The sequence below is a fragment of the Notolabrus celidotus genome, chromosome 18, assembly GCF_009762535.1.
Source record: "Notolabrus celidotus isolate fNotCel1 chromosome 18, fNotCel1.pri, whole genome shotgun sequence".
Lineage (NCBI taxonomy): Eukaryota > Metazoa > Chordata > Actinopteri > Labriformes > Labridae > Notolabrus > Notolabrus celidotus.
Genome location: NC_048289.1, coordinates 28,867,955 through 28,894,205, shown reverse-complemented (window position 1 = coordinate 28,894,205; position 26,251 = coordinate 28,867,955). Strand labels below are relative to the sequence as shown.

Here is a 26,251-nt window from a genome sequence, read left to right as displayed (position 1 = left end):
AACCACCGCACCGTGCCGTCCTCCCCACACGACAGAAATGTGTAGGGGTCGTTTGGTACCGTCATAATCTGAAGGAAGAAAAGAAGAAGTAAGGAGGCAGAAACTGTGAGAGGACTATGTGTATTCCTTTGAGTCACCTGTTCAGTACCTCGTAGGCTGTCCCATAATGGCAGGTGAACTGACACTGTCTGTTGTACTCTGGACTCTTCTCAGTGTGTGTGTAGTAGATGATGCCGTCGCCTGAGCACGAGATGATCTCCTGACCGTTGGTGTGGGGCATGAACTTAGCGCTGAAGATGTTTGCCCGATGACCTGAACGTATTGACTTCTTGACCTGAGAGAGAAAACCAAACACATGTGATGGCTGAATGAAGCTGGGTGCTCTTCTTCACTGTTTGTCTCCAAGTCCTTCTTAAAATTACAAAAAGATATTGACTGACCTAAAATACCGTATTGACTAGAATATAATAAATAAGATGAGTTTTTATCCTTGAAATACATCGGAGGAAATTTGGACCGTCTTATATTCAGGGTTTAATAATTAACTATTAAAGCAGACGGCACCTCTTAACTGCAAAGTGAGCGTATCCCTCATGACTGAGGCTCACTCACTCACTGCTACAGAGCCAAGGGGATGGAGGATGGAGTGACACGGTGATTAGAGTTGCTCAAAGACACCACAAAGTGACCAAAAACTGAGGCAACATTTTGATGCTTTTTTTTAAACACACGTTTTGTTCATTATGTGGTCTTATATTTCGTTCAGCTATTAGGGAGGTGTTTTAAGTTTAAAGCATGATTCAATGTGAATCAGCTGACTGAAGGTGATGCGCACAGCGGAGACGCTCAGTTGGGGGCTGCGGCTGAGTGACAGGTCTCCACGAGTGCTTTTTTTCTCCACCACTCTCAAATAGCAATGCATGCCAATTAAATCATTTGCTTCATTTGTTTTTATTTTGAATATGACATTAGTCGAGTTAAATCTTTGAACTGAAAATAAGATGTACCTTTTTGTTGTAGGGGTTGGTGATGACCAGAAACGTGTCATCTGACCCTGACAGGATGTATTCCCCCGTGTCATTCCAGGAAATAGTGTTGACCTGCACAGAGATAAGAAATGGGATTATCCAGAGACAGATTTCTTCACTGACAACTCTTGAGATGATCCAGTCAGTGGTTGGACACTTCTTTGAGATCAAATGCTGAACACTCATTCAGTCCTGATTAATTGTTCTACTTTTTTTGCATTTGGGGGTTCCTTTTTGTATCATACTGTATATAAAATAGTTTCCACTGCAGGCTTCCTATAAAGTTTACATGAGAAAATCAAGTTGAAGATAAGAAGCTCCATTAATAAACAATGAGAAAATGTGTCACTGGTGGTAGAGGTTACTGAACATAACCGATCCAAAGCCTTGAGTACTGAGCACAGACTGTATAAATATGGACGTAGTATCCGTGATGTCACCCATCTGTGCTGAAGTGCTGTTTTGAGGCCAATCGTCAGTGGCAGCCATATTGCTGCTGTCTAGTGATTGTGAGGTAAAGAGGCGGGCTTTGAGCCTCCTAGCCAACAGCTACAGTGTTCTGCCTGTCAATCAAGTCAGCTGTGCCTCTCATTGGAAGACTCGTAATCTCAATATCTTCGAAATTGCAGCATTACAAACAAATTCACCCCCCGTACAGTGTGTGCCGATCCAGAAATGAGCTATTCAGACTACACTTGTCTTTTGTACCAGGCTGTAAACATGTTTATTTCTGCTGTAAAGATCGGATTTTTAAATTGGTGTGTATGTGGTGCCCAGTACTTCCGGAGCCAGCCTCAAGCGGATCCCAGATGAACTGCAGTTTTTAGCACTTCCACACTGGACTCATATTTTATACTGGAGTTGCCGCTTGGTACTGAACCAACTTTCCAAAAGTGTGACCTGACTCTAAAGGAGAGTCTGTGTCTGTCTTTTCATTATCTGAACAACCGTTAAACATCAAATTCAGCCCACACATTCATTTACCACTTCATCAAGACTCTGGATACTTCACTTTGAGGACCAGTTTGTTGCAGCTTCATAATCACATCCTTACTCTTTATTTTCATACATTCACTCGAACAAGATCAGTGAAACGACCCTGCTGTAAAGATCCCTCGATTATCATAGGTATCTATTTATTTTCAACCTCCTGCAAACTGACATCCAAGCTCTTCCTTTGGAAAGGTTTGAAATCTTTTTTGAAAATTTGAATGTTATTTATGTATTTATTTATTTCAATTTTCTTTAATATGTGTACATATACATGTGCCTATGTGCATAATTATGAATTTGTGTATATTGGTATGCATAAAGAATGATATGTTTCTCTCATTAGTAGAGTAGTTATGTTCACTGTTTTTTGCTGTAAATAATCCGTCAAATTTATGTTTCTTGTCTGAATTATAATAGTTTTTTTTGTTGTTTTTTGTTCTGCTCTGTCTTTTCTTTTGTTTTATTCTTTATTTTATTCTCATTATTTGTGTGTCTTTATTTGAATGTTTGTAAAAACGAATATATTTCAAATCATAAAAAAAAAGGAAAGGTTTAAATCGATTTTGGAGAGGTGGCCAATCATCTGAAGCCGGTTCAGATTTGATCAGTTTGTGTGTTTTGGTGGAGCTCAATCTAACGCCCCAGGTATGATGATGTTGACAAGCAGATTCAGACAGTGACCTGATCAAAAAGTACGAATTAGAACAGCCAAGTATCTTAGATCGTATGGAAGAATAAAAAGCCACAACACACACCAAAAAAAATCCCAGCCTTAACCAACAGTCAGGTTAGGTATAATGTAATAAAAGCGACATCCTGGATATGTGGTAATGTTCCTTTATACTGATTGCATGATACAGCTACTTCCTTAGTTTCATGGATGAAATCAAAATGTTCCTCAAACCCTTCTAACTGCAGCAGTACGTGTTGCTCAGACTCTGCAGACATGAACCCACCGCTCCTCTGGGACCTGTTTGCTGATGTTGTTTTGGTGTTCGGGACGAAGTGACGGCCGGTGTGGGCCGATAGTGTGACAGGACGTGTGACTGTTGTGTCAGCTTCGGGTTTCTCAGAGGCATTAAACCACCTGGCCCGGGGTCAGCGAGCTGCTGTCTGTCAGATACTGAGGCTTCAAAGGCTGACTGAGAAAAAGTGGCACCATGTTGCAAAAGGCGATTGACATTAAGATTTATATTTGTTTGGATTCAGCACACGAATCAGGCTCAGTGTATCCAGCAGGATGAGGTGGGTTTGAGGAGTCTGACTTGGTGCTTAACAGAGAAACATGCTGAGAGATGAATCAGAAAATGTTTTAATTTAATCTATTTGTTGAAGAAGTGAATCAACGTGGCAGAATTTTCAGGGTTTTACTCTAAAACGAAGGTTCATGAAACACATTGTGTCATATATGGAGACTTTATAATAATATGATATAACATGTTTATATGACAGGGGAGGAGTCAGTGTCAATGAGGATCCTGGGCCTTGTATTTTAAACCAAGGATTCCCAAACTTTGCAGACCACAACCCCCAAAATACCTGTGCAACCCCCACTGTCTCTCAAACTGATTAAATGTTGCTTCATTTAGCTGGTCTGAGGAAAATTATCCTACCTACATGCATAAGTATCTGTGTTTCCTGCACTGTTGAATTTACCTGCTGCTACTGATGCTTCACTCAACATTTTAATTTGCAAGGTTCATTTCAAATTGAACTACTATTTTTGTTGATATTTTTACAATAATGTGTACAATATGCCATTTTAGATTACTTAAAAAATAAACATTCTGGAAAACAGAACCCGACCCACACATTGGGAACTCCTGTTTTAAACTAGCAGCTGAAGAGCAATGGCAACCTAAAATATGAAGCTAATGCAGAAGTGTTATAAACTGCAATTCATCAAGCGTCTGCCTGAGGCCGGCTGCAGAAGCACCGGAAGCGACATACACACCCATTCAGAAAAGCCAGCTCTCTGGCAGAAATAAATCTGTCTACAGCCTGGTACAAAAACAGTTTTGGTCTTAAGAGCTAATTTTCTATCGGTTCACTTTACGGGGGTGAATTTCTGTAACACTCGTTATTTTTCGAACAATAAACATACAAGTTTTGCCCAATTAAGGGCACAGCTAACTTGACTGACAGGCGGGCACACTCTAGCTGTTAGCAAGGAGGCTAAGGTCCCACCTCAACTCAGCGTCTTTGCGTCTTGCTAGGTTGACTGCCAGGTTGCTAGCATAGACTGTATAAATAATGGACGTAGTAACCGTGACGTCCAATCGTCGGCAGGAGCCATATTAGAAATGCTGAACTCAACCAAATTTAGTGTGAGGTAAAGAGGCGGAGTTTGAGCCTCATGCCAACAGCTACAGTGTTCCCACCTCTCAGTCAAGTCAGTCATGTCCTTCTGAACTGTTGCATTAGAAAAAAAATTCACCCCCCGTACAGTGTGTGCCGATAGAGAAATCAGCGACGTAGAGGCAAGCCGTTTTTTTGAACCCGGCTGTAAACATGTTTATTAATGCTGCAAAGCTCATCTTTTTTTAATTGGTAGTCTATGTGCTTTCCAGTGTTTCTGCAGCCAGCCTCAAGCGGATTCTCGATGAATTGCAGTTTATAACACTTCCACATGGGCTTCATAGTTTGAGACCGGAGGTTGCGGCTTGGTTGCTATAGGTGTTATCATAATTTCCGTCCAAAAATAAGCTTCAAAACTCCTCTACAGAAATAAATAGGTGACGTCACAAAACTACGTCCATGTATGAATGAAGTAGTAGGCTTTGGAGACATAAGCAAAGAAACAAACATTGACGTTTGAGGCACTTACGCAGCCATCGTGTACATTCAGTGTCCCTTCAAGTTTCAGCCTCTGGACAAACTCTCTTCTACCTGTGAAAACAGAGAACAGATTTAAGCATAAATATTTACAGTATCTCATTAAAACATTCATATTCAGGGAATAATGTCCAAACAGTTTGTGTCCCACAGTATCAAACGTTTACTGATATTAAAATGTCATTAGAAAAACTGAAATCCAGATGGAAGTTCAAATGATTCTTTTTGACTGTAAATACACAAAAGACTGATATCTTCAATACTAGCAATATTTTTTAATAGTTGCAGAGCACCGTGAGGTTGATATGATGTGTTACATATTTAAGTTGTAATTCTCACGTCAGAAAAGCTATAACTCTGGCTCTGTGATAATACAGATCAGGGCTGAAGCCGCTGAAACTAAAGGATGAAGCAGCACCAACATGAGCCTGAAACGCTGCTGTAACCTGACATTCAGACTTTGGACAAATAAAGAACTGAAGATTGAAATGTTTGAAATATAATGAAATATTTCAGAGCGTTTTGTCTGTGACCTTGTTGTTATTGTGTTGTAGTGTGTAAATGCTGTAAAAAGGTCGAATCTGACCACACTCAACCAGTACAACACGAGCATTAAAACAATAAACTTCATCTTTGAGTGTGCTATGAACAAGAATCCCAAACAATGCATGATGGGAAATGGAGGAGCTGTAATTATCTACTCAACAGTGGGTGGATGTTAAACAGCTCAGGAAACAAAATGATGCTTTTATTTTGCTGCCTTCTAGATTTGTGTGTGTAGGAGCATTTTTTAATTTCCTGGCTGGATAAAGAATAAATCATTTCAATATTTCTCTGATTTTTTACTGGATAAAATTGGAATTGAGACAAAGAATGAGTTCATCCATGTTTGAGATCCAAACCAGCCCTATAACAAACACTCATCATGAAACAGCAGGTATTATGTGTTATTTGTTTGCTGTGAGGATATGCTAAATGTTCGGATGAAGAAGCTACAAAAATAAGCCTTGATGAAGTCATAGTGTCTCAAAAAGTCTCATTTAAAGTTCTAGCATGACCATACAGTGATAATCAATACATTTTCATTGTCTTTACTATCACTGAACAGTCACTGTGTGTGATTTTCAAACTCTTACCTATTCAAATGGTGACTTAACACTCTGACTCTTATAACTAACTCACTGCAAGGCCAGGAAGTGTTGCCGCTCTGACAGAGAGACTTGAGAAATCCAGGTGCTGTGTATGCAAATGAGAGCTTTAACCTGCACAGACAGGTTTTATTAGTGTTACAGCCTCCCAGCCTCCTCTGAAGCTCCCTGTAACACTGACTAATAATAACAATAATGTAACATATGAAAATGTCTTCTTAGTAGTTTGCTTTGATATCATTATATCATGTAATGCTATGATATGTAATTAAAACTCATCACTTACAATAGTAGTTACAATAAGGATGAGCAAAATGAAAAATTGACATTAATATTACCATGTACATTAACATACCTCCCATCTTGTATTTTTTATATAGTGAAGTTATGATTAAATATTTGTTGAACCACAAGGACTAGTTTTGGGTCATGAAAGCGACATAATGATAGCAAAATGTATGTTATATGTTGATATTTTCTAACACATCAAACTTTTGCATCATTGCAAACCTACTACTGAAGTTTCATTCACTAACTTTTTTGTCCAAAAACAATAATTTAAGAGTTTCACTTCGGCTCTGTGATGTCCCGAACAATCCCAAACTGCAACACATTATAATTGTAGAACTGATCCCTTCTTCTCCTTTTTTTAATCCAAATAATTCTCATAATCATCCAAAGCAAAACATTAGATACTTAATGGTTTATTAATATAAAAAGTACAACTGTAACGATCATCAAATTGGCATTGTGAAATGACCTGCGCTCCTGAGGCCGATTAAACAAACAAATAAATAGTGTCTGCAGACACTGCAGGCAGCCTCGTCAGTGTGACTGCAGTCCAACAGTGTTAGCGTTTTCCCTTATGTCCATTTTACCATTCTGTATTCCACATTCTGCAACATCATCTTTGCTGAATGACGATGTTTTTCCCATCCTCAATGACAGCATGTCATTATATTAAAACACAGTCAGTACCTGTTTTAGATTTGACATCAATCAATCAATCTTAGGCCTGCTGTGTTTGTAAAGTATCTTGGGATAACATTTGTTGTGATTTGGTGCTATATTATAAATGAAGATGGTTCGATTGATGTCAAATCTAAAACAGTAACTGGCTATTGTTTAATATAAATCTTTTACGATGTATTAAAAACAATGCAGTTTAATACTGCTTGTAAAATTAATATTAGCTTTATTCATATTCAAGTTGAAATCTAGAATGTAACTCAATGTATGTTGGTATTCCATTCAAACATAAAATAACCATGTATATTAGATTGTAATGTGCGTGGAATAATGGATGTTATTTTGATTTTTTTTATTTAAAAAACAAACAAACATACATCAGCATTATATATTGGCCACCTGCCTTCCTGCTCTCTAATTATTGTCATCGTCATTGATCGGTTAGGCTTTGTCTGGTTAAACTGGCATATAACCACTTTACCAGAACAAAGCCTAACCAGCACAGGCATGTAGATGTAAACCTGCAAGGAGGGCCACAGGCTGGTGGTGCTAACTCTGCTAATGTTAGGCATACTTGGTAAACCAATCTGACATTGTTTACCTCCAGACTCTGTGACCCTGTGTTTATCTGTGTTAAATGAGGGAGTCTTTTCTTCCCTCTAGGAGTCAGTTAGTTGAATTTTGGAAATTTGTCACTCCGGAACATTCCTACTTTTTATGAGTAAGTCAAAATTAATTAAATAAAAAGTAAAAGACTTAATAGACAGACAGATAATTAAAAAAAATATGTCACCACTGAGTGTATCAATATGAGATGGTACATAGGTAAATGAGTTCTATAATGCACCTGTGTCAGGATGCTGGGTCTAAACTGGGTCTCATGTCATCAATAACATAAATCCTTGTTAGGTTTAGGTAAGGATTAATTTTTTTCAAACCTCCCCGGAAGTATCTGTGCTGGAATTTAGAGTAGTCCACAGCTTGTTGCTCCCATCCCCCCGTTTTGAAGCTAAATATATCCTGTTCCACACTTTGCTGTATGTATCCTCCACACGTACACAATCACCGCTCCAGCCACATCTCAGTCAGGCTAAATACAGCACTGACTAAACCTCTGTGGCACCTGCCCCACCTCGCAGGCCAATAAATCTTCATTCAACCACTGTCAGGCGCTGACTGTCTGACAGCAGTCAGTTCTTATAAAGCTCCGTGTTTGGCTGTGAGCCGGCAGAGCTGTCCTCAGTTTACACCAGAAAGCAGTACTGTTGTTCTTTTTCATGTTTCTCTCTCGAAACAAACGCAGAGGCAGGATAATTGACTTACTTCAACGTGAACATCAAAACACAGAGGACTGTCAGTGCAGGTGAGCTCAGAGTGGTGAGGTTTTATGAAGATGGAATAAAAAAAACAGTCGACTCATGATGGTGCTTTGCAGGATGACACTAATGTTTTTTTTAAATCAAACAGTCTTTGATTTAAAGCCCCTGTCAGGACTTTTTATGATCTACAAAAGCAAACAAAACCATCAACAATAAGAGCGACAATTCTTACTCATTTTTTATGCCTGAAACCGTTCTGAGGGGTAACCTGGTTTGATACTTTCCAATGCAAAGGCTCCCGATGAGTGATACAGTCACAATATAAAGAAAGTATGATGAGATTTCTTTCACAGGAAATCATGGCTGTTTGGAAACGGCCTGCTACATACTACCTACTAATGTAGTAGGCAGTAGGTACTGTATACTACATACTGAGTACTACTGGGGGACATTTAGTATGTAGTATGACTGTTCTGTTCGATCTGTGTTGCAGTACGCTGGGCCAGAGGTCACTGAATTTCCGGTTTCGGAAAGCGGAAGTAAACGGCCAAGCTGATAGAGAAACTGCTCTTTAGCATCACTTAGGATTTGAAAAGTTAAAGGTGACCTATCATGCAAAATGGACTTTTTAATGGTTCTCTACCTGAAATATGTGTCCCTGTCTACAAACCCCCCGAGAATGAAAAAAATCCATTCTGCCCCTGTTCTGATTCTCCACCTTTCTGTAAATGTGTGTGAACGAGCGTTTCAGACTTCGTGTTTTTGTTACGTAACAACAATATCGGTCTGTCACGGAGTCAGAGCTCGGAGCTTGTTCAGCCCATAGACTGTATAAAATAGTACTGAATCCCTCCTTCGTTTTTCATTACCTGCACAAATGTGTGCTAACAAGGAGATTAGGAGGGAGGGCATGCTAGTTGTAGGCTGTCTTACTAAACACAAAGGTCGGTTTTACTCCCACGTCTGCAGATTTGAAGATCTAGTGGATGATTTTTATTTATCATGGATAAGTGCTAGCGCTAATTAGCATAGCCACATAGCTACATGTTCATCGCTGTAGCTGTAGCTGTAGCTGTAGCTGTGTACCAAGACACACGTCGACATACTGACAAATAAAACAACAAGTGACAGAATCTGTGACCAATCCTTCATAAAAGGTCCCGCTGCCTTTCTGGCAGAGATCGGTTTTACTCCCCACGTCTCAGATTTGAAGATCTAGTGGATGATTTTATTTATCATGGATAAGTGCTAGCGCTAGTTAGCATAGCCACATAGCATACATGTTCGTAGCTTTTACCAAGACACACGTCTACATACTGATAAATAAAACAACAAGAAACACTAATCTGTGACCAATCCTCAGAAAGGTCCTGCTGCAGGCGCCTCTCAGTCAGGATCAGATTCAGAGGGTTGAAGTAACGCTATCTGTGAGCAGCGGTGTTATATTCAGCCAACATGTAAACATTAGATCAAGTGCTGGAGAGCCGAGGCACATCCACTTCCTGAGGGGGCGTGTCAGAGAGAAAACCGAGTGTTCTGAGGAGGGCTGAAGAAGAGGGTTTTTCAGACAGACCAAAATCTTATTTCAAAGTGTGTTTTTTTTGAGCATAACTTTAAAGACATGTTTGGGGACCTCTTAGACCAATATATATTGATGAAAAAGCGTGATATGTCCCCTTTAAGCGTGGTGAATGGAATTTACTAATTTTCACAGACTGAACAGTAACCTCTGAGAACTGGAAGGACAGGATTCACTGGTGTTTATTTCGCATTGTTTCACTGTTAATGTAACGGACTGTTAAACGTTTGGTCCAGTAGGTGGCGATAATGCACATAAGAACTAAGTGCCTACTGTATATATGGAAATAAGAAGGAGAACGTTAGCACTGTGCATTGTGGGAAACAGTACATGAGGGAGGCCGGATCGCTGCCATACTGAGAAATGTTCCCTAATCAGTACGACATCCGGGTAGTTTTGGCGTACTGCAGATTTTGCTCTTCTTCACATGCTACATACTGAGTTTTGGCCAAGCTGAACATACTAATAGTATAGTAGGTGGTTTCGAAAACAGCCATTGTCTGGTTTCACAGCTTGCAACTACTAACTGTTTACAAGCTTTTCAAGATGATATCACAACTGTACAAAGGAAGTGACATCACTTATTGCTTTGTTTTGAAGCCGATACCGCCATATTTGGAAGGGAGGATGAATATATCCAGTTCACCTGGAGTGTCACTCACAAGTTAGCCATGTCCTGAAGCGCACCAGATTTTTTTTTAACCTATTTCACCCAAAACTGTTCTGAAGAAACCCCAAACTTGTGATTCAAATGATTAAGGGCCTGGTCCACTAATAGCGTTTTTTTGCTCTGGCAAGAGACAGTCATTCCAAAAGTTGAGCTTTTAAACTCAGAGCTCTTTGACCTCACTAACAAAGAACATCTGGTGCAGAGGACTTTTTTGAGCTTAGGATGATGAGTGCAAAAACACTGGAACTACATTAGTTTTCAAATCATAAGGGCTGCCAATGCAAAAGCAAAACAACGCGATTAGTGGACACAGGCCCTAACTCGTGAGGAGTTCCACAACAAGAGCCACATCTTTATGACAGTGAGTGATGGTGCTCATGGGAAATGCAGTCTTCATCCACCAGAATCAACTCATGTGCCTTTAACAGTCTGGTTTTCTTCTTCCAACCAGCACGGTCGCCCCCTACTGGTCATAAAGAAGACTGCAAGTTTAAAGCACTTCAGCATTGCTTTACTCTCTAAGCTCTGAAGCGTTTGCTCTTCTTTTTTTAGTTTGTAGGTGATGTATTTCAGTCTTTTGTGTAAAGCTTGTTTATGCTCTGCTCTGCTGGTTTGTGCTCAGCTCCAGAGATAGCATAGAGAAGTCAGAAAGCACTAAGAGAGGAATAATGCATTGGTTTTGGTCTTTTTATATAGCATAACATTTCCTTTCAAAGTCATTATTTCTGTTCTCTACCGTTCCCCCACCTCTTAACGCTCCTCACTCTCTCATCCTCACCTTCTCCTCGCTGCTTTGATCATCCCAGATGTGCCTCATTTTTCCTATTCTTCTAATCATTTGCTGACACAGTCGGTCCTTTTCAAGCTGCTGTCATGGCCCGCTTCAATTCTTCCTCTTTCTGTTATTCCACTCTTTTCTTCCTCACATTCCCGCCACTCAGTGCCTCTTTGTAGTCTTAACATCCTTTACCACTTTCTCCGCCAATTTACTTTCAAACACCGCTGCCCGTGGCGCGTACAGGTGCAGGATGCATGCTAATAGGATGTGGCGTGTGTATGTTTCTGCGTGCACGTCCTCCCCCGCCTGCTGTTTCATGTATGTATGCATGTCTGAGGCGGGCTGCGATAAGTAGACGAGCTTTATGGGCCATGTGTTGCTGATGCAAATCACAGTGATGCCCTGCTTGTTAGCTCCAGGAGGTCCGAGGTCATTATTTGCAGCTAGGACACAAACAGAAGTCAAATAAATGTTTGTGATAGCATAAAGCTGAGGATAGAGTAGCCTGCAGAGACACTTTTATGGTTGTGAAGTGGAGTGTTCATATTTATCTCTGCCTAAACAAAGGATATAACCAGATACAGGACGTTCAAATACCCGACAGCTGCCAGTCAGTGTGCCGGGCATGAAATGCAAAATCTATCTCCTCATCTGCTGCCTGGATAGCTCCCGAGGTTCCCACTGTGAGTTCCTGACAGGTTTGGAGACAGTCAGATGCTGAACCTCAGGAGGTCTGGCTTGTGCCTCTTGGATCACAGTTTAGTCCAGAGGATAGAGAGAAGGAGGGCAAACAGGACAGCTGGAAGACAAAGAGGGAGAGAAGCGCATCCATGGATGGAGGGTCAGAAAGAGGAGGGGCTTCTCTTTTTTTACTGGAGGTGTTGGAAAGAAAATACCGGTCTGGTCTATCAGCTCAGCTTGTTGTTTGTGTGAAGCTTCAGAAGCTGTTTGGAGTTTGTGCCTGTAAACACTCAGGTATATATCTCACACAAAGGACAGGAAGTAAAGACTCAGCTTCCTGTTTCTTTGTTTGTGATGAACTCTCTCTTCTCTGCAGACTGATAATGAGAGCAAAAGGTGAAACTGTGGTGTGGCAGCATGTGATCTTCACTCCCCGTCACGTTAACACCGGGAGCCGTCTCAGTGTCAGTCCACCATGTTCTTGTTGTTTCTCTCCTTTTCTGTCTGTCGCCTTCTCACCTCGGTCCTCCCCCTCTTCTCAGTTCTTCATGGCATTATTTCTCTGCAGCTGTCCTCCAGTGTTATCCCCCCTCCTCTGCTGTGTACTCATTATATTTAAGAACAATGAAAACTGGCAGATAAATGACCTTCAAGTGTTGTTCTTGTTCCTGAATGAAATGTTCTTTCTTTTTTTCCATATGGCTTTTTTCATTGGTGTCTACTTGGATGCATGTTTTATGTTGGAAAAGAAAGGGAATATTTGTTTAAGGCTTTCATGATGTCAGATTTACGCCTCACCGTTATCTTGGACCAAAAATAATCATGATAACGATGTTATTATATTTATGGGAATAAAAACAACTTTATCTGTCAAGTTAAGGAAAGACTACAAGGGTGGAGCGACACGTTACTTCATAAACTTTACTTATATACCCAGTTGACTTACTTAGATCCATCTTTTTTCATGAATCCCCAAAAACTCCTGAATTAGGAGGCACAGTTTTTATGTGTCTCACTTTAATCTGACATCTTGCTGCGGTAGAAGCCACACCTTCGGTAAAGGCTGGCTAGCTAGCGATGATTCTTCTTCTTCTTCTTCTTCGGCTCTTCTGCTTCGTCTTTCTGTTGCCTTCTTCTCTCTCTTCTTCTTCTTCTTCTTCTTCTTCTTCTTCTTCTTCTCTTCTTCTTCTTCTTCTTCTTCTTTCTTCTTGCTTCTTCTTCTTCTTCTTCTTTTACTTCTTCTTCTCTTCTTCTTCTTCTCTCTCTTCTCTTCCCTTTTTATTCTTTCTTCTTCTTCTTCTTTCTCTTTCTTCCTCCTCTTCTTCTTCTTCTTCAGCTTCTTCTTCTTCTTCTTCGGCTGCTTCTTCTTCTTCTTCTTCTTCTTCTTCTTCTTCTTCTCCTTCTCCTTCTCCTTCGGCTGCTTCTTCTTCTTTCTTCTCTTCGGCGCTTCTTATCTTCTCTTCTTCTCTTCTCTACTCTTTTCTTCCTCTCTTCTTCTTCTTCAGCTTCTTCTTATTCTTCTTCTTCTTCTTCTTCTTATTCGGCTGCTTCTTCTTCTCTTTCTTCTTCTTTATTTTCTTCTTCTTCTTTTCTTCTCTTCTCTTCTTCTTCGGCTTCTTGTTCTTGTTTTGTTCTTTTTTTTCTCTTCCTCTTCCTCGACTCTTATTCTTCTTCTTTCTCCTCTTCTTCTCTTTTCTTCTCTTCATTCTCTTCTTCTTCTTCTTTCTTCTTCTTTTCTTGGCTGCTTCTTCTTGTTCTCTGTTCTTCTTGTTTTGTCTTGTTTTCTTTCTTCTTTTCTTCTTCTCCTCTTCTCTTCCTCTTCTTTTCTTCTTCTTTGGCTGCTTCTTCTTGTCTCTTCTTCTTGTTATTTGTCTTGTTCTTCTTCTGCTTCTTCTGCTTCTTCTGCTTCTTCGGCTTCTTCTTCTTCTTCTTCTTCTTCTTCTTCTTCTTCTTCTTCTTCTTCTTCTTCTTCTTCTTCTTCTTCTTCTTCTTCTTCTTCTTCTTCTTCTTCTTCTTCTTCTTCTTCTTCTTCTTCTTCTTTGTCTCACCTCTGTTTTATAGCAGATGGCAACCAGTTCTCTAGCTCGAACACAACAGTGTTCATCATCACAGTGAAGATTTCTTGAAGGAATACAGAGCAGCAGGAGCCGGTGCTGCACATTTGTATGAAAAGCACTTTAAAAGAGTTGAGTGGAGTACATTTAAAGGCTGAAAGAGGACTGGATTCTATTCAGCTGATTCATTCAATTCAGACAACTTTATTAATCCCTCTAGGAGCAATTTGTTTGGAGCAGCTTGTGCAAAAATGATAACATAAATACAAACAGAGACATACGGACACCAATGAAAAGTACACTTGAGCAACAGTACACTTCTGGTATCAGCAGACTGATGAGTAAGACTGAGAATAAAAGAGTCAGTCTGGTAAATGATGATGAAGATCTCCAGCTTTTCACCACTGAAAAAGTTTCATTTCACTGTCTCTATTTTGGGTTATAATTTGATGCAGTTATGCTGAAAACATGAGCGAGTTATCTTCTCAATTAACAACAGGATAACCTTACAGCAAATGTTAGTTGCACCCTCTCGGCTATGTTGATGATACACCTCTCTGTCGTCTTTGCAAATTGAACATCTTTAGTTTTAGGACCTCGGTTACCTCTGGCTGTTGTGAAATGTGAACCTCAGCGTTGTCAGCCAGCAGGATTCCCCTGCAGTCCGACATGTTAATTGACAAACTCATTAACAGGGAAGTGGAGCTCATGCTCCTCCACATGCTTCTGATATTGTGTTTTGTAAGCTCTGCTGGTGCAGAGGATACTTTTGCTGAAGTTGCACCTTTTCTGCACTCCTGCTCCTGCTTCACATTCGTGCAGTGATCCGCCTGAAGCTGCTCTGAGTAATCACTGAGTTTTACTGCCTGAATTAGCAGCACTGGCGTTCCCACTGCAGCTACTGTAAAAATGAGTTACTCTGCAGTTATTTTTAACAGAAGAGAAGTATCTTGAATGTTTGAGCTGCTAGGATTTAATGATGTTCCCTCTATACTTTGCACAACTTCGGCTACAGTCAGCTCCTAATGGTACCAAAAATTTAGCATCATAAGTTGTCAACTTCTGCCACCTGGGACATTTTGTACAAATTCAAGTTTTCAAGCTTCATTTTTACTCTTGGATAAAAATAGAAACCTTTGATTTGAGATGAATTCATGTGTTGCTTCAGCTCTACGTTTACCCAGGTTTCCTTGAGTAATTATGTCAGTGGTTTAGGTCATGAGTACTCTGGGGATTACACGCTGCAGGTTAAATAGGATTGATTGATTGATCAGCATTGGTTTTCCTACAGTGCTGAATGTCTGCTGAATTCAAAGTCCTCATTTAACTCTCTCTCTCTGTGGCCGATTGGCTCATGCTCCTCTCTCCCTCTTCTCATTATTCTGACCTTGTTCTGTTTCTATTAGTGTGCCCTCTCTATTTACACACACACACACACACACACACACACACACACACACACACACACACACACACACACACACACACACACACACACACACACACACACACACACACACACACACACACACACACACACACACCACATCACACCCTCAGTTGAAACATTAGGCTGAAACCCAAACACAGAGGAGCTGCTAAAGTTAAAGCTGCCAAGATGTGTGTGTGTGTCTGTTTATATGTGTGTTTACAGTGTGTGTGTGTGTGTGTGTGTGTGTGTGTGTGTTGGAGTGTGACTGATTGAGATGGATGAGGTGAGGAGCGGCTTCCAGCAGATGCAGTCTGTCTGTCTGAGGGTGCATCTGTTTGTCTCGCGGTGTGTTTGTGTGTTTTCATTCATGCATGTTTGTTTATTTTCTGCCACACTAATTAATTTAACTCCGAAAACATTGTGTGTGTGTGTGTGTGTGTGTGCGTGTGTGTGTGTGTGTGTGTGTTTCAAATATTCATAAAGCTGGCCAGTTTAACTTGACAGTGAATGAAATTGGTTAAATCAAGCTTGACATAGAAATCTTGAATTTTTTGTAAAGCAGAAGTGGCTTTAACCTGCAGTCCTTCTAGTGGCCAGCAGGGGGCGACTCCACTGACTGCCACCATCTTTTAGAAAGTCACCCCACTTCTAAGTTGATTTATTACCTTAGTAAACATTTCTTAATCACATTGTGCTCTTATTGGCTAATTTGAAGTCATTTTCAATCCAGCAGAATCTTTTTAAAGTTATATTTTTGGGCTTTTTGCCTTTTATTTGATACGACAGCTGAAGAGAGACAGGAAATGTGGGGAGTAGAGAGCGGGGCGAGGCATGCAGGAAATGGTCGACCGGCCTCTGTATGTGGGGCACTTAGACCGCTAGGCCAACAGCGCCCCTCCAGCAGAATCTTAATTTTGTAAATGACGTCACCATTCAGAATAAAATGGTTCAAGAAACAAGGAACGCTGTTGGAAATTGGATCTCAAACTTTCTCCATGTGGCCCCTTTTTGCCTTTGTAACTTTTCACCATGCACAAAACACACTATCACACATCCTTTATGTCAGATTGTTAATACTGAGCATCAGATTATTAATACTGAACATGTGCAATATTTATGATTTCAAATCAATGCAGCCTTGATTACGTTCTAAGCAGACCAAGGGAAGGAAGATCACTCCAAACACACCTCACACTGCAGGAGAATCTTGCAGGATCATTTTTAGAAACAGAAAACCTTTCATTTTCCAACTTTTGTTGGACTCAAACTCAGCCTGATAATCTTGTTGTTTGTACGCCACTTCAACTAGCATCTCACATTTACCCATCGCCATATTTTAGTCTGTCTAAGGCAAATCAGATACCAGCATATGTATGAGATTTACAGGCGGTTCTCAGGAAGCGTCTCTAACTGAGGACATCAAATCATCTTATCGGATCACATTTCCTTCCTTTGTTTTCTGAGTAAGTTACTGAGGCAGTAAACTTTTCTCTGGATGCCGCTCAATGCTGGAGCAGACTTCCGGAGGTACACAGTGTAGTGGTGATTTCAGTGAGCGGTTCCTCTTGGATCTGTCGGAGCTTTGCTGCGAAGCCCTGAGAGGTTTTGATTGTTTGGACCTGAAACAAGGCCGACTGATTCGTTTAACTCTCTGATGTAAATCCGTCTGTGTGTCTGAGGGGTTTGTATTGTGTTTGGGATATTTTCGCTCGTACTGGATCGGTCCTTCTTCCATTGTGTGTTTGATTGTCTGAGAGTAAGAGCGTGTGCGCGCCTGTGTGTGTGTGTGTGAGTGTGTGAGTCTGAGAGCACTGAGCCCGATGAGTCACTCAGCGTTTCACAAAGACCTAAAGTGATGGAACAGAGTGTAACAGCTCGACTGACGGAAATAGCATCGAGGTAGAAGTGAGCGGCTTTAAAAGTTTGATTTACTGGCTGTGTTTCCTCTGTTGCTCTCCTTCTGTTGCTTTTCACTCCATGCTTTAGATCATATTGCACTTTTGATAATATAGTGATGAATTGTGCAGCCCTGGATGATTCCTGGCCTCTATTTTTGCATGTATATCCTCCTGTTTTTGCGTCACTGTACTTCAGTTTCTGCAAACAGCAGTTGGAGTTTTCTTCCTTAAGGCATTTTTCAACCGGAGGAACTTTACCCCTGAACTACGTGTGTTTCAACTGGAGGAACCAGAGTCTGAATTTAGTTCAGGGGTAGTTAATCTCCCCCTAAAAAGCCCCTGCTTGGAGGGTAGTACTTTCAGGGGACAGGGCCTGCAATGCTGAACGTGTCTGATTGGTAGATTAACCGCAGCGTTCTTATTCCACACATCGTCCACAACACATCTGTGATTCCCTTGATTTCTCTTTCTTTCATTAGCTTTTATTTGTTCTATCTTTTTTGTATGTGTGTGTACTTTTCAAAAGAAGAAGCTGTGATTCTCTTGATTTAGCAGCTTGTAACAGTAGTCTTCTCTCAGCACACCGTGAATGCGTCTCTCCTCCCGGTGTTCCGGTTTTGAAAGTCACCCTGTAAACTGGAGACCTTCAGCTTTCAAAAAAAAAAAAATTTTAAACATTTTTTTTCAATTTTTCTTTTGTCAAATTCTTTTTTTCAAACATTTTTTTTTCAAATTTTTTCTTGTAAAATTTTTTTTTGTCAAATTCTTTTTTGTTTCAATTTTTTTTTTATCAAATTTTTTTTTTTCAAACATTTTTTTTTTCAAACATTTTTTTTTTCAAACATTTTTTTTCAAACATTTTTTTGTTTCAAATTTTTCCCAAAACCATTCACAGTCATTGTTTTTTCCATCTGTGATTCACTTGATTTCTCTTTCTTTCATTAGCTTTTATTTGTTCTATCTTTTTTGTATGTATGTGTACTTTTCAAAAGAAGAAGCTGTGATTCTCTTGATTTAGCAGCTTGTAACAGTAGTCTTCTCTCAGCACACCATAAATGCGTCTCTCCTCTCGGTGTTCCGGTTTTTAAAGTGACCCTGTAAACTGGGGACCTTCAGCTGAACGTGTCAGTGTTTGTGGAGTTTACACAGCTGTTGAAACACAGAGGGAGTTCCTGGGAATGTTTACTAGTTTAGTTTTTTATTAAGATTTCAAAATATCCTCATCAGATATTTAATGATCGTCTAAAGAGTTGGCTGAGAGTCTCCAGTTAACAGGGTCGCTGTTTAAACCAAAACACCGGCCGATCTCTGCCACAGCTTTTTGAGTTCAAAAGGATTTTAAAGCCGTGTTGAAACGTCTTTGCTACTCGCTCTTATCTCCTCTCACGTGTTGATTCATTCATTGCTTTTTCCATGTTTTTAACTGCAGGCGCAAAATTTTCACTTTTTTTCAAGTTTTTTCTGCTTTGGGAGCACAATTTCAAATTTGAGGAAAATTTATTTTTTCGACAGGCTCCGGGTCAACTTTTTTGTCTTTTTTTTTTGGTCAATTTTTTTTTTTTTTTTTTTTAAATTTCAATTTTTTTTTGTCAAATTTTCTTTTTTGTCAAAATTGTTTTCAAAATTTTTTTTATTCAAAATTTTTTTTTTTCAAATTTTTTTTTTCAAATTTGTCCAAAAAACATTTTCACAGTCATTGTTTTTTCCATCTGTGATTGACTTGATTTCTCTTTCTTTCATTAGTTTTTATTTGTTCTATCTTTTTTGTATGTGTGTACTTTTCAAAAGAAGAAGCTGTGATTCTCTTGATTTAGCAGCTTGTAACAGTAGTCTTCTCTCAGACTGACATCATGAATGCGTCTCTCCCCGGTGTTCCGGTTCTAAAAGTGACCCTGTAAACTGGAGACCTTCAGCTGAACGCGTCAGTGTTTGTGGAGTTTACACAGCTGTTGAAACACAGAGGGAGTTTTAAGATTCAATATCCTCATCAGATATTTAATGATCGTCTAAAGACGTTTATGAGGGATGCATCCGGCTGAGAGTCTCCAGTTAACAGGGTCGCTGTTTAAACCAAAACACCGGCCGATCTCTGCCACGGCTTTTTGAGTTCAAAAGGATTTTAAAGCCGTGTTGAAACGTCTTTGCTACTCGCGCTTATCTCCTCTCACGTGTTGATTCATTCATTGCTTTTTCCATGTTTTAAACTGCAGGCGCAAAATTTTCACTTTTTTTCAAGTTTTTTCTGCTTTGGGAGAACAATTTCAAATTTGAGGAACATTTATTTTTTCGACAGGCTCCGGGTCAACTTTTTTGTCAAATTATATTTTTTCAAAAAAAAAAAAAATTCAAATTTTTTTTTTCAAATTTTTTTGTCAAATTTTTTTTTTCAAATTTTTTTTTTCCAAAATTTTTTATTTTTATTTTTTTTTGTCAAATTTTTTTTTCAAACATTTTTTTTTTTAAACATTTTTTTTTTTTTAATTTTTCCCAAAACCATTCACAGTCATTGTTTTTTTCATCTGTGATTCACTTGATTTCTTTCTTTCATTAGTTTTTATTTGTTCTATCTTTTTTGTATGTGTGTGTACTTTTCAAAAGAAGAAGCTGTGATTCTCTTGATTTAGCAGCTTGTAACAGTAGTCTTCTCTCAGCCCACCGTGAATGCGTCTCTCCTCCCGGTGTTCCGCTACTCACGCTTATCTCCTCTCACGTGTTGATTCAGTGAATCCATCTGTGATGAAATATAGCACCATCTAAAACAGTGCCAGGCTAACTGTTGTGTTGCTCATAATGATACCTGCCTGTCCGTCTGCTTCTATGGTGTCATCTGTGATGAATGGCCTTCATCTTTGTTTTACTGCCCTCTACTGGTCTGGTGGTGTAGTGCATTTACTTTTTTTTTTTTTCTCCATACGTCACTGGCCTGATTTGCACAATCTACCCGGGACTTCAGCCTGTGGTCAAAACACAGACAACAATGGGGGGCACAGGAACCTTTTAGTTCAGGGTTAAGTAGTTCTGGGGGCTAAAAGACCCTGGAACTCTTGGTGGAAATGCACCTTTAGTGTTATCAGAAGCTTTAATCTTGCTGCTTCCTGCACGGCTGCCTCTTCATACTGATATGCTAATCACTTCTCTCTCTTTGGGATTGTTATGAGAGCTCAGGATACCTCTCTCCACTTCTGTCTCCCTCTAATCACTGATGTCAGCAGAACTCTTTTAGTGAGCCACACTCACACACACACACACAGACACACACACACATGCACACAACTTCTCTCTGCACATCACAAACCTGTCACAGGCGTCTCTGCAGATGAGGATGAAACGAGAGCGCTGATGAGATGATGTGGCGATGTTCTCTGGGTTTTCATTCATGCTTCTGTCCTACATACAGGCTCCACTAGCTCACACACTTTCACACTCTCTCTCTGCTTGTCTTCTCTCATCACGCTATATCACCTCCTCTCCTCTTCCCTCTCGTCTTCCTCGGCCCCTCTCGGCGTCTTTGAGATTTTATTCACCACTCCGTCTTTGCTCTCCTTCTCCTCCTCTTCTCTGTTCGGCTTTATCTGCCCTGACAGTGATTTCTGCATCACTGCTTCTACTATTACAGTTGCTTTAGCAGTTTTGTAAATCATTGTGCGCGTTTTCTTCACAAAGCAGTGCTTACAAACACACAGAGACTGTGTTTGTCATACATTTGATGGACGATTTATCCAGAGTTTATTGGTATGAATGCAGTAACCAGACTTTTTGCCTCAGACTTTGAGGTACTGCTGTTTTCTGCAACTGTGCTTCATGAGGCTGCAGTTTTTCTCTAACGGCCAAATTCCACCAGATCTGTTACGGCTTGAGCAAAGGACCAGGACCCAAATGCAGAGTACAGGGAAAAAAATATTTATTAAACTAAAAACCAAGGTTCAACTAAAGCGTCTTGCGGGTAAAAACAACTGAGAAAAAGTACAAAACTAGGAGTAACACAAAATCACCCAAAAAGGGGGAAAAAGGTTCTATCAAAAAACTCACAAACAAAAAACTAGGAATCAATCCTCTGGAAAACACTCGAGATAAGTACACAGAAAGCGTGGCTTGAATCTCCTCAGGAGCAAGGCTACAATGGGACATGGAGCATGCGGCTAGAGGAAAATAATCTGGCACTGGAGGAGTGTTTGGTGGCAGCTTAAGAAGCCAGTGCTGATGAGAAAATCAGGGACAGGTGTGCCTGATGAGCCTCACTCCTGAGGAGACCAGCCCCGCCCCTACCCATGCAACCTGCAGGCAGAGAGAGAGAGGGTTAGGGCAAATAACAAAAAAATCAGGACCATAACAAGATCTGTGTCCAGTCCATCTCTGATCAATCGCAGCCCCAGATCTGATAGGTTTCTATTCTAGTTGGTGTGTTAACTTCCACTGGATCCACTCCGTAGCGTACTGTCTGCGTCTCCGATCCGGCAGGTCGGAGCCCTCTGGATCAGATGCCCAAGACTTCTACTTCGCATCTTCCACTCCACCGCCATTCTTGTTCACAGCCTCGTCACCTCCCGTTTGGACTATTGCAACTCCCTTCTGTTTGGTCTCCCCCACAAAACCCTCCATAAACTACAACCGGTTCAAAATTCATCCGCCCGTATCATCACACGCACCGCCTCCATCCACCGCGTCACACCCACCCTGCAACAGCTCCACTGGCTCCCCATCACACACCGGATCAACTACAAAATACTTCTCCTCACCTTCAAATCCATACACAACCTCGCCCCCTCCATATCTCTCTGACCTCCTCCATACTGCCACACCCGTCCGCACCCTCAGATCCTCCTCCTCCATCCACCTCACTGTCCCCCCCCTGCTCGCCTTGTTACCATGGGGAGCAGAGCCTTCAGTCGCCCTGGAACTCTCTCCCACCTGACCTCCGTAATACTGACTTACTCCCACATTTTAAATCCAAACTCAAAACCCATCTGTTTAAACTGGCTTACTTTATCTGACCACAACTCCTCTGTCCATTCACTTAACATTTTTTAAATTGTGTTTTATTTCCTGTTTGTTATTTAAACTCTGTTTGTTTTTAATGTTGTAAGGTGACCTTGAGTGCCAAGAAAGGCTCCTATAAATAAAATGCATTATTATTATTATTATTATCTTGAACAACTGGACCCTGGGTATAAACCATGACACTGTGTCACTTTCCTTCTCTCACTCAGACACGCTGCTTACTTGTGGCATTTTTTACCATCCCTGTGCATCCATGTCTTTAGGAGCATGAAGCTCTGTGCTGTCAGGGAGTCGGGGTTCTCCACTCGGATGAAGTTGATCTCGTCCACAGAGAAACCCAGCTCCCTGGCCAACTCTGTAACGGAGACACAAACACAAAAAGACTTGGAGATGTAGTCTTATGTTTCTTGATTTGTCAGCCTTTACACAGACAACTCAAGGCTTAGGAGTATAAGTCCTAGCAAGGTAACATGCTAGAATTGTCCATACTGATGATAGTTTAGGATTTAAAGAGACTGGATCCACTCCGTTGAGCTACGACTGCAATCTCAACAGAGCAGATGGAGTGGGACAGGAAGTCAGGCACCAAAACCAGGACTGGAGTCAACAGGTCAGAGGTTTTCAGAGGACCAGAAAGACAACATGGATGAGGAGAATCCTTGATTCAGTGATTACCAAGGGAAAACCTCGGTCACATGACTCCAGCTCATGGTCCGGCTCAGAGACATGGATCTGGTGGAAGTCCCGGGTTACTGTTGATTTAATCTTGTTGCTTGCAGAAACTATAAAAACAGATATCCAATATTAGATGATTTTAAATGAACGTGCATCAAAATAACTTGTTTTTACTTGTTTGTTTTTGTTTCAACCCAAAAAGGAAATATTCATCATCAGCTCAGTTTAATGGTCGACTCTCAGAGACCAGACTCTTGTCATTCCTTCTCATGGTTACAGTGAATGTTTCCTGTATGATTCTTTATGTGTAATCTGCCAAACATTGCCTAGGACACATCTATAAAGAGCCAAACATGTTAGAAACTGATCTGATGAAGCATAAGAAGTGATATTTCTGTTTCTGTCTGTTCGTTGCGTAAGAACTAAAAGACAGGAAGAGTCGTGAAGGGATTGGATTTGACTTGCAGTTTGCTCATCAGGACTGAGGACTGGAGACATGTTTCAGATAAATGTTGACAGTGTTTTTCTCTGAGTAAAGGCTTTACTATCGCTCACTCTGCTGCACGTCTGTTTCTCCACAGCTCTCACCGACTGACAAGAGCCTGGAGTTTGACAGAGACTTTCGCATCAGGCACTACGCAGGCGACGTGGTGTAAGTATCTTAAAGTTTTATTTATTATTCAAGGGGAGCTTTTACCAGAGACTCTTTTTCACAGTTTTACATATTCATGCCTCAGAGCTGCAAACTGAAACCACAGTGTTGGGATTGTGGCTGCTCCAGGAGAAACACTCATTCAATAACCCTTCTTCTTTATTATTAACTCACCCATCTCTCAGCCATGGAGCCAAATAACTCTTCATTATAAAACCATTAGTGAGCATTTTCAGAGGCATTCAGGCCGTCATTACACTATATTTGAGAGAGCACAAATTCAGCTGTATACATTTACAAAACAACCTTCAATTTAACTTTGTTGCACATGAAAATAAAGAGTCTACTTTTGAAAAATTCACTGCTTCTTCTTAGAATCACAGTCATTAAGATGCATTCTCCTTTTATTACTATTACGAGTATAATGAAGAAGAAGACGAAGACGAAGAAGAAGAAAGTTTATTTATATAGCACTTATCAAAACAGATGTGCTTTACATCTTAAAAAACAATCATTTACAAAGCAAAGCAGGGAGAAATAAGAGGAACAACTTAAAGGCACAGCTAGGTAAAAAAAAAAAAGGAACTAAAACAATAAAACAAATCAAAAATCATTCAAACAAATAAAAACAAGGAGTGAATAAAAGAAAAACATTCATAAAAGTAAATAAAAAATGAATATAGCATCATAGATTAAACATTATATTACAAGCAGGCCTTTCAATAACCCTCGCTAGGCAGTACCAATCACTTGTCGTGTAAACAGATTTTTTTTTTTTTTTTTTTTAAGTTATATTTTTGGCCTTTTGCCTTTATTTTATAGGACAGGTGGAGACAGACAGGAAATGTGGGGAGTAGAGAGTGGGGGAAGACATGCAGGAAATGGTCGACCGGCCGGGAATCGAACCGGCGACCCCTGCGACGAGGACTGTAGCCTCTATATGTGGGGCGCTTAGACCGCTAGGCCACCAGCGCCCCGGGTAAACAGATTATTGATGTTTGTATAATTGTAGGTCCAAAATGCTGATCACATGCTGGGTCTGAGCTGCAGTGCAGCAAGCCGCCACTAGCTGGGGCTGTAGCTCCGGTTAATGGCTACTGCTATAAAGCTGTACTACCTGGATGTAAACAAATACAGATGACAGTAGTTTTTCAGTATATTGATCTAGTAAATGGAGATAAAGTTGTATGTAGGCTGTGTCTGGTTAAACTGACATATAACTACTCCACCCGAGCAATGAGGAACCAGCACAGGCATGTGGACGTTAACCTGGAGCTGCTAGCTCTGCTAGTGTTAGCCACACTCTGCAAACCAATTTGACATAGTTTACCTGCAGACTGTCGACTGTTTTCTTAGCTTTAGACTTATAAATGAATCTGAATTCAACTACTTTTATATGATTAGGAAAAAGGTCCCTTTAAAGGTGACATATCACGCTTTTTTCATCAATATATATTGGTCTAAGAGGTCCCCAAAACATGTCTTTAAAGTTTATGCTCAAAAAAACCACTTTGAAATCAGATTTTGGTCTGCCTGAAAACCCCTTTTCTTCAGTCCTCTTCAGAACACTCTGTTTTCTCTCTGACCATGCCCCCTCCGGAAGTGGATGTGCCTCCGCTGTCCAGCACGTTGATCTAATGTTTACATGTTGGCTGAATATACACGGCTGCTCAGAGATTGCGTTACTTCAACCCTCTGAATCGGATCCAGAATCTGATCCTGACGGAGAGGCGCCTGTAGGAGGACCTTTCTGAAGGATTGGTCATAGATTTAGTGTTTCTTGTTGTTTTATTTGTCAGTATGTAGACGTGTGTCTTGGTACACAGCTATGAACATGTAGCTATGTGGCTATGCTAACTAGCGCTAGCACTTATCCATGATAAATAGACATGCCAGGGACACATATTTCAGGTAAAGAACCATTAAAAAGTCAATTTTGCATGATATGTCACCTTTAAATCATCCCTGGTTCAGTGACTTTTTCCATATCGGCACAAGTTGCAGTTCAAAAATAAGGAAAGTAACCGGTTTTGGGTGTCCAGATTTTTGTTGATATTTGTACTAATATTGCTTCAAAGTTCATAATTCTGGTATCAAGATGAATTAAATGACAGATCAATACTTGGCATTTGTGTACACATTAAAAAAAATACTGCAGCATAATTTTTTCCACCAACTCTCTGAGGATAATGCCTTCGATAGATGAAAGTTTAAGTCCAGTAAGAACACTAAAGTTGTAAAATAACATTTCTGCAGACTCTGTGATTTGATTTTCATGATTTCTGTTTTTAATATATCTGCCGTTTTTTAGCTAACTTCAAAATGTATTAACCAATATTTAAACGGATTCAAACCCAGACAACTTTATTCATCCCAGGAGGACAATTCAGTTTCACAGCCCACCAAGTTACATAACCAAAACACAAACAGCAAGACACAGCCAGCTGCAGCGCTCAGGCATCCACATGTCAGTCACTACAGATTAATGAATCTGAACCAGAACAATAACACAGATCATATCAGTTAACTCCGTGTCAGACGG

At 40.3% G+C, this 26,251-nt stretch overlaps 1 protein-coding gene across 2 annotated transcripts in view; it reads left to right on the top strand.

The window, feature by feature from the left end:
• The window catches only part of myo1d (myosin 1D), a 222,369-nt gene that overhangs the window by 73,146 nt on the left and 122,972 nt on the right, over positions 1 to 26,251 (top strand). For both annotated transcript variants that reach the window (XR_004634705.1, XM_034707602.1), the window contains exon 12: positions 23,639 to 23,709. Coding sequence is in view for 1 of the 2 variants with exons in the window: in XM_034707602.1 (XP_034563493.1) it covers positions 23,639 to 23,709 (71 nt within the window). In the remaining variant the exon portion in view is untranslated. The remainder of the gene's footprint in view (positions 1 to 23,638; positions 23,710 to 26,251) is intronic.